General features: G+C 27.5%; 2 protein-coding genes across 2 annotated transcripts; both read right to left on the bottom strand.

Annotated features, from left to right (window-relative positions):
- Nucleotides 1–826: 826 nt before the first annotated feature.
- Nucleotides 827–1,430, bottom strand: Phum_PHUM265590 (uncharacterized protein; the record flags this gene model as incomplete). The annotated part of the gene is made up of 2 exons (XM_002426590.1): nt 827–925; nt 1,359–1,430. The coding sequence occupies 2 exons, from the start codon at nt 1,428–1,430 to the stop codon at nt 827–829; spliced, it is 171 nt and encodes a 56-aa protein (XP_002426635.1).
- Nucleotides 1,431–5,200: 3,770 nt separating this feature from the next.
- Phum_PHUM265580 (uncharacterized protein) lies at nt 5,201–6,476 on the bottom strand (the record flags this gene model as incomplete). Its single annotated transcript, XM_002426589.1, has 3 exons — nt 5,201–5,290; nt 5,951–5,984; nt 6,409–6,476. The coding sequence occupies 3 exons, from the start codon at nt 6,474–6,476 to the stop codon at nt 5,201–5,203; spliced, it is 192 nt and encodes a 63-aa protein (XP_002426634.1).
- Nucleotides 6,477–8,723: the final 2,247 nt, after the last annotated feature.

Here is an 8,723-nt window from a genome sequence, read left to right as displayed (position 1 = left end):
AGAGTAAAAAAAAAAATCCTCTCTATATTTCTATTTTTTCTTTCTTCTTCCTTCTTTTACTTTTTTTTTACGTCTTTATTTTATTATGAAGAATAAAAAAACAAACAGAAAGGCCTCTTTATTTAAATATCACGACGCATGTCACGAAAAAAAAAAAAAATTTCAAAACAACCGAAAAAATTAAACGAAATCGATTTTATATTAAATTCACCCAAGTTGGTAGCTGGCCTGTGTTAAATTTTTGGTAGTAGTACTTTGGTAAATATTCGGGCGTTATATTAATAATAATAATAATTTAAGAGACTTTGGCAATCCGATTTTAAAAAAAATTCGACGGAAGGCGTTATTTCGGTGTCTTTACCAAAAAAAAAATAATAATAATAATAAAAAAAATAATGTTAACCACACCTGCTCTATTATAAATGTAAATAAAAATAGGTAATAAATTGTTTGCAAGAGTCGACTTCTTTTTATGGTTTGTGCCTAGAGGAAGTTGAAAATGTTGCGCATCTTGGTTTTTTTTTTTTTTTTATTATTAAACTTGCAACTTGGAAATTTTTTTTCTAAAAATTTTGGGCCCCGATGGGGAGACTCGTTTTTTTTTTGATATTCAACTATTTTTCGGACAGTTTTTTTTGTTTTTTCTATGATTTTTTTTTAATAAATTCAATAATATATCTTGCCGACAAATTTTTTTTTTTTTTAAGGACTCGTTTAGATATTTTGTTTCGTCGACTTTCGATACCATCGATCGTGATTTGGATTGATAAAAGATTAAATTGTTGTTGTTGTTTTTTCAAAAAGTGATTTTTTTTTTTTTTTTAACTTACGCAATTTCAAAACTCGAAATTAATGGATTGCTTTTTTTTTTAAATGAGTCGGCCTCTTTTTGTTTATCGACGTATTTTACGAAAATTAAAAATGCCTGAAATTTAAAAGACTAATAAAAAAAAAAAATTATCTAGAAAATTTCGTTGAGAAGTAAAAAAAAAAAAAAAACAACGACGTGGAATTTTCACTCTTCCGGTAAATAAAATCGCGTCGGTAAATTTATTTAGAAAAAAATTTTTTTTTTTTGTTTTTGATTTCTCATTTTTATCGCGAGTAAATTTTGATATGAAAATTTTCAACTTCTAAAAGAAAATATAAATTAAAAGTTATGAAAAAGAGAAAAAAAAGTAAAAAAAAAATCCGTCTGCCATTTTACCGTTTGGAAAAACTTTTTTTTTACAGAGCGACATCTGTAAGAAAAGCGTGAAATTAAAGAAAAAAAAACGTTAGGGAAAAAATAAAAGAAATTTTAAGTTGACCTTACGAAGCAATAGAAAATCTAACGGAAAAATAGATCATGTAACAACAATAAAGAGTTCATTGTAGTTTAAAGAATGACTGCTAGATGGCAATAAAACGATTCTTATCGGGAAAGTCATACTATGTATTTATATACGTATATATTATATATTATATATGTGTGAAATCGGAAACGAGAGTTTTTATCATCACCGTAATTAAACAATTCATTATAATTATTATTATTATTATTCCTACGAATTTTTTTTTCCGCTAATTAATTAGTCGCGAAAGATGCAATTTAATTAATTTTTACAAAAAAGCCAAATTACCTTTTTTTTTTTTAATAAAAATTATTATAATTTTTAATTTTCCTTAACAAAAAAAAAAAAAAATTGAATTTGTTTCAACGAAGAAATTAATTTAAATTTTTTTTTTTTGTTCGAAAATCGTAAGACCAATGTTATAACAACAACCAAACCGTGAAAAAAAAAATTACAATTTAAAATATTTAATTACGATCATTAAAAAACATTCAAAAACAAACAAAAGAAAAGAAAAGAAAAAAAAAGAAAATTTATAAACTTTTCTTTTTTTTTTTTAAATTTAAATCTTCGAGATGGATAAATTTCACGTGACAATTCTTAAATCAATGAGAAATGGGATAGAGGCCATTTTGGATGCTGAGTTATTGAACGTGGAAAACTTTTTTTTTTTTTTTTGCCAAAATGTCGTCTGCATTGACATCCCAAAATTTTTTTTTTTTTCCTTCATCATTTTTTTTTTTTTTTTTTTTTTTAAACAGAAAACAAATTAAAATATTTGAGAAATTTATTATTTACTTCTCCGGGGTTCGAACCGTTCGACTACAAAACAAACACGTTCTTTCCCACGGGGGGACAAAACAAACAAACAAACAAACGCCTCGTAAGAAAAAAAAATATCGAAAGAATAAAAAAAAAACGAGTTTGAAAATTTAAAATTTGACCGGAAGGTGAAAAAAAAAATTAATTATTTCCATAACATTACCATTATTATTATTATGACTTCGATTAATTAACCTAATGTTTAAATAATTAACCGAAAACAAAAATTATTAATAATAAAAATAAAAAAACACGTGCGTGTAGTCATTATTGACATAATCGCACGTGTTTAATAGGTGATAAATTCCTTAACTATTAACATATATATACATATAAAGTTTCCCCCACTGACCCACATTTTAAATTCATAATAAATTGATGGTGATAATAATAATAATGATAATAATAATAATAAAAGCGAACCAAAACAAATCGTTAAAACGAAAATAAAAATTTTATTTATTTATTCACCTTTTTATCTTGCAATCAAAACAACTCATTTGATGTTTTTCAATGAGTCGTTTAAATGACCATAAAATAAATTTAAAAACTCATAAAATGAAATCGAGAAAGTGCGAGAGAGATAGATAGATAGAGAGAAACAGAGAGAGAGAGAGAGAGAGAGAGATATTAAAGAGGCGGAAGTTTCACTTGCTGGAGAAACAACAACAACAACGCGAGCGAGCGAGCGAGCGAGTGAGTGAGAGGGAGAGAGAGAGAGAGAGAGAGAGATAGAGAGAGCGTGACTTTTTTTTTTTGTAATTTTATATATATATCCCCCTGGCGGAGAATCCGTGAATTTTTTTTCCTTTTTTCTCCCTAAATTTCCTTCCTGCGTTCTCATTGGTTGATTTTGTTTTTCTTTTTTTTTTCATCCATTCTTCGGGTTTGAAAAACTTCCGCTTGGCGCGAACGTGTCGGAATTTAAATTTCTCACCAAATATTTTATTTTATTTTTTTTGTTATTTATTTTCCTTTTTTCATTTTTTTTATTTTTTTTAGCGAGCGACGATCGAAAGTTGCAAAAAAAAAGTAATAAAATAATAATAACGATGATGATGATGATGATAATGATATTAATAGGATTTTTTATTTATGCGTTGTTCCTTTTGAAAATATCGACCGCGAAAAGAAAAAAAGCTTAAAAAAAAAGGCAAAAAAAAAAAAAATTTCTGGCAAGGCAAACATGAAATTTTTTTTTAATATTTTTTTTACTTTGCTTTGCTTTTACTTCTGGTTTAAATGTTACCATTGCGGCCTAAAAATAAATTTTAAGATCTGAAATAAATTAAATCGGCCGCAAGTATAAAAAAAAAACAAAAAAAAATTTGCCACCGTCTGGAATTTTTGTGGCTTTTTTTTTCTTTTTTTTGTCTGCTTCTAAAATTTTTGGTTAATTATTTATTCAAATATGAAATGATAATAAAAAAAAAAACAACAACTACACGTCGACCTTTTTCTTTTCCACCTCCCACTCCCCCCCCAAAAAAAGAATGTTTAAGTCAGCCGTCATAAAACGACAGAAGAAAATATACGTGCTGCTGCGTAAAATAATTTTAAATTATCGATTTCATACATTTTGCGTTAAAATTACAATGACAAAAAAAATGAAAACAACTGGAAAATGGCAGCGGCATAATCGGCGACGGCGTCAACGACGACAACAACAACAACAACAACAATGACGACATCGACAAAAAAATTTTTCAACTTCATTTTACCGAAAAATGTAATTATTTCTAAACGATAAACCGTTTCGTTTTTCTTTTTTTTTATTTTATTTTTATTTCGATTTTTTTTTTTTTTTAAAAACTTTCAAAAACAACAAAATAAACAAAAGCTTAAAAGCTCATGATGTTCATTCATTTATCTCCCTTTTTAACCCTAGGCCGCCGAAAAAAACAAAAAAAAAAAATTTTAACGTAACTTCCCAGCTGAAGAATTTTTCTGTCGGTTCAATGATTCAAATAAAAATTATTTTGATTTATTCAAACGTGACGACGACGATGATGATGATCACGATGACGACGATCACGATCACGATGACCCAATTTTTAATTTTTTTATTGTCAAAAAAAAAAATCCTACAAAAAAAACTGTTTCGTCATCGTCATTATTATTATTATTATGGATATTGCGCGAAACGCACGAACGTTATGTCACCGCATAAACAAAAACCGGAAATCCGTTGATACTTTTGCCAATTTCCCCCTCTCATTTTTATTAAACCGCGAAAAAAAAATTTTTCTTTTGTTTTCAAAGAACCTGAAGAATCTCCCCTCCCCCCAAAAAAAACCCGGGGGGGAGGTATTATGCAAACAAAAAAGTAAAATTATAAAACTAACTTTTTTTTTTATACGTCACGTTTTACTCCCGAGGTGTTGTACCTGACTTTGGAGATGATGATGATGATGATGATGAAGAGAGTCAAGAATTTTAGGTATTCAACATGAATAGTGGAATTAAAAATTCGCAGAGTGAATGTAACAATGTGAAAAACAAATGGCGGTTCCTACCGAACGAGAAGGAATTCTAATTATACAATTGATAAAAAATTTTCTTTTTAAAAAGATTTTAACGCGCGCTAAAACTTTGATCCTCCATTTTGTCTCCTCATTTATTCTGGTACGGAAATTGTGGTGTGGTACCCGTCAAAGTTTATAAAGAAATTTTCGTAGTACTCATTCATTTATTCGTTTTTCTCATGTAATCACTTCCTAAAAATGTCTTCCGAAAGAATAATAATAATCAAAAAGAGACGAAACAACAGAAAACATTTGACGTCACGAATTCATTGCGAACGTTTTTCTTTTTTACTTTCTCTTCAGACGAAAAAAAAAAAAGAAAAGGCATTAAATTTTTATCGTTGGGTGATAAAAAATATATTTTGCATAAATCATCGAATAATATTACGAAAGACAAAGAAAGAAAAAAAAAATTTTTTTTTAACGAAAAGAAAAAAAGAAATGCAGAAATCTTCTTCCTCTTCTTTTTCATCTTCTTCATCTCCTTCATCATCAAAGTCATACATCATCCGGAAGCCATTAAAAAATAGGTGGAACATTCCAAAGACGAACAGTTTTGACGGCTTTGAAAAACGATAAATTAAGAAGTTTTGTTTCGCACACGTTTAACTTATATAATAATAAAATTGATTTATTTTCTTTTTTTCACTACTGTCACCCTGCATCATCTTAGGAGGAGATCCAATTTTTTTCGGCCCTTCCTTTATCGTGATGGCGTCTTTCTCTCTTTATCTCTCTCTCTCTCTTTTCTTTTTTAAATTTCATTTTTGTCACTTTTTTCTTTTTTTTTTTTTTCATCAAATCAATTTTTTTTTTTTCTTTTCTACGCTAGAGTGATTTATATATTTCATTTCTTTTTCCCCTTTTTTTTTTTCTTTAAAATTTCACACAAACGTTTTTTATTTCCTTTGTCGAGAGATGAAAAAAAAAAAGCAAAACGACGGGGGGAGAAGGGGGAGGGGAGAAGAAGACGAATTTAAAAAAAAAATTTTACCGTTACAATTTTTTTTAATTCGTCACGCTTTTCGTTTTTTCTTATCACTGAAACCATATTAGCCTTACATTAACGATCTAAAACGACTACATTAATTCCAAAAAAAATTTTTTTTTTTTCACATCGTCAACCGACTCGTCGCCATTTATTCATTTTCTACGTCACCATCACGACGACGAATATTAGGAAGAAGATTCCAATGAGTGACATATTAAAAAAAAAAAAAGGAAATTATTTACTCACCCGACAAAGGGAAATTCTTTCAAAATATTTACCTCGTTTCTTAAAAGTCTCTTTATCTCTCTCTCTCTTACGATAATAATAATAATTTATTTCCGATCCGGTAGCACTCACTGAAATTCTTTCACATTTACGTGGAAAGAAAAAAAAACAAGATTCGAATATTCGTGGGGGTCATCAAATAAAAATATTTACGATTAAAAAAAAAAAAAAAAAAAAAAAAAAAAACCAAAACTAAAAAAAAAGGGGTAAAAATACCAGGCGATACCACATTTTTATTATACCACCATTCTGACCAGTTAAAATAAATAAATAAGAATTAAAAAACAATAAAAATATTAAAAAAACAGGTTTTTTTTTGTTATAAGTGAGTCATTTTCGAGCAGAAGAACAAACATCCATCCTTTTCGTACCGTGCGAAAAACCCTTTGCAAAAAAACAAACGAAAGATACTTCTTCTCGTTATGATAAATGAGTTTTTTTTTTTATTTACCTTGACCCATGACCTTTTTTAAATCTGACACTTACAACCAATGAAAAGTTTAAATGTATACAAAACATTTTGCACGTTTATAACCGTTTGTTATACGCACGTACTCACACGCAAACGCGCGTATATTTTAAATTTTTTATGACTTCTTCTCCTCCCCCCTCTTTCTCCTCATCATTATCATACGTAATACTCCAGTTCGTTCTTTTATTTATTCATTCATTCAATTTTCTTTTTTTTTTCATTTAATTTAACGTTCGTACATTTCCAGTCGTTTTTATTATTTCTATTTTATTTTTTTTTTGTTTTTGGACAACTCTGGAAAAATAAACAATAAAAAGAAAAGAAATATGAACGAAATAAAATTTATAGATATAAATTTATAAATATATATATCTATAAAAATCGTAGAGTGAGAAATAAGGGTGAGACGGCGATATACAAAAAAAGAAGAGTGGAAGAAGAAGACCGGAGGTAGTACGGAGTGGATGAAAAAAGTAAGAAAAATGGAGAAAGAAAGAGAAGTGGAAAATAAGAAAAATAAACGTGGTATAAGAATAAAAAGGAGAGAGGGGAGAAAAAAAAATGCAAGTTAGCAAAAGAAAGTTTATCAAGAAAAGCTATCAAAACCCGAAATTTATGGGAAAAAAAAGAAAAATTCAAATTAAGTCGATTAATCATTTTGGATCCCTAAACGAAAAACTAATTTAGAATTCTCTCCCAGAAGAAATACAAAACTGGAGAAGAAGAAGAAAAAAAAAGTGAGAGAGAGAGAAGAAAAAAAAAAGAGAGAAAAAAAAGAAGAAAAAAAAAATTATTATTATTATTCTAAGAAGATTTATTATTTCCTTTATCTTATTTACTGGCAATATTCTTCTAAATTTATAAAAATATACAGGTTTCATCTCCAAAACGTGATAACTGTTTTCTTTTTTTTTTTTCATCTCTCTCTCTCTCCTTCTTTTTTTTTTCTCTATCTTTCTTTCTCTCTCTCACTCTTTCCTTTTCCTTTTTTTTCCATTCTTCTCTGTTCCCTATCCCATTATTTTTCTTTCAAGCCTGGAAATTTTTATTTTTACCCTCCAGTTTATTTTTTTTTTTTTGCACAACATATTTTTTATAAAGTTTAATTTCTTTTTTTTTCTTTTTTTTCTTTTCATTCTTTCTGGAAAAAATATCAACTACGATTTCCATTATTTCATCCATCCTTCCTTTCCAGTTTCCCCTTCCAGTTTTTTTTTCAAAAAAAAAAAAAATCATTATTATTTTTTAAAATAATTTATCGACCGACTCTTTCTCCACAACGAATTAACATAAAGAATAAAAATAAAATAATTTAATTCAATGAATTCCAAATTTTAGATTGATCGTTTCTTATCAGTTAGTGATAACAACATTTAATTTAATTATTAAAATTAATGACGAGTAAAATGATATAATTATAGAAGTTTAAAAAAATTTTCAAACCGACGACAACTTTTACTTTTATCATTTTATCCGAGTAAAAAAAAAAACTTAAACTCGCGTTAGAAAAATAATTTTCCAAAATTTTTTTCTTTCCAAAAATAATAAAAAATTATGGAAAAACCTGGAAAAAAATTGTCGTCTCTTCATCATTTCAAATAAATAAATAATATTTTTATTTTCGAACCTCAACCGTAATTAATTCTCGTATTATAAATTATAAAATTGACATTGAACGATCAATGTAATAAATTTTTCGACTTGTTCCAGATTAAAAAAAATTTGTTTATATTCGTTCGCTCGTTTTTTCGTTCGTTCATTCATTCATTCAATCAATCAATCATTTTTTTGATTTATGTATTTTTAATTTAAATCGATCCCGTATTTTTTTTTTATAAAAAAAAAAAAAAACGTGACGGAGAAAATAGTTGGAAAAAGTTTTAACTTTTTCCAGTCGTTTAATTACGTCACTATAAAATCCCGTTCGAAAGTGTAAACCCCCCACCCGCTCTCCCCACTGACAAAGGCGACGATTTTTACCGCTCTACGGAAAATTGAGTTAACATTTTTTAAATTTTAACCGTAATGAGATGTATTTAAAAAAAATATATAAGACTTCATTTCAAGTTAATCCATACATTTTCCGCAGGTACAAAATCTCTTTTTTTTTTGCGTTTTCATTTTCAACTTGTTTCGAGAAAATAAAAGAAAACGGATAGCATGGAAAAAGAAAGAAAAAAAAAGTATAACTACGGTAACCGAGAAAACAGGGAAACCAACAACGAGGATGAAAAAAAAAAAAAATTTTTTTTAAGTGGAAGAAGACAACCGAGTAGAAATGCAAAGACATATTA

Source organism: Pediculus humanus, genomic scaffold (genome assembly GCF_000006295.1).
Source record: "Pediculus humanus corporis 1103172107642 genomic scaffold, whole genome shotgun sequence".
Classification (NCBI taxonomy): Eukaryota; Metazoa; Arthropoda; class Insecta; order Psocodea; family Pediculidae; genus Pediculus; species Pediculus humanus.
This window is presented reverse-complemented; position numbering and strand designations above follow the sequence as displayed.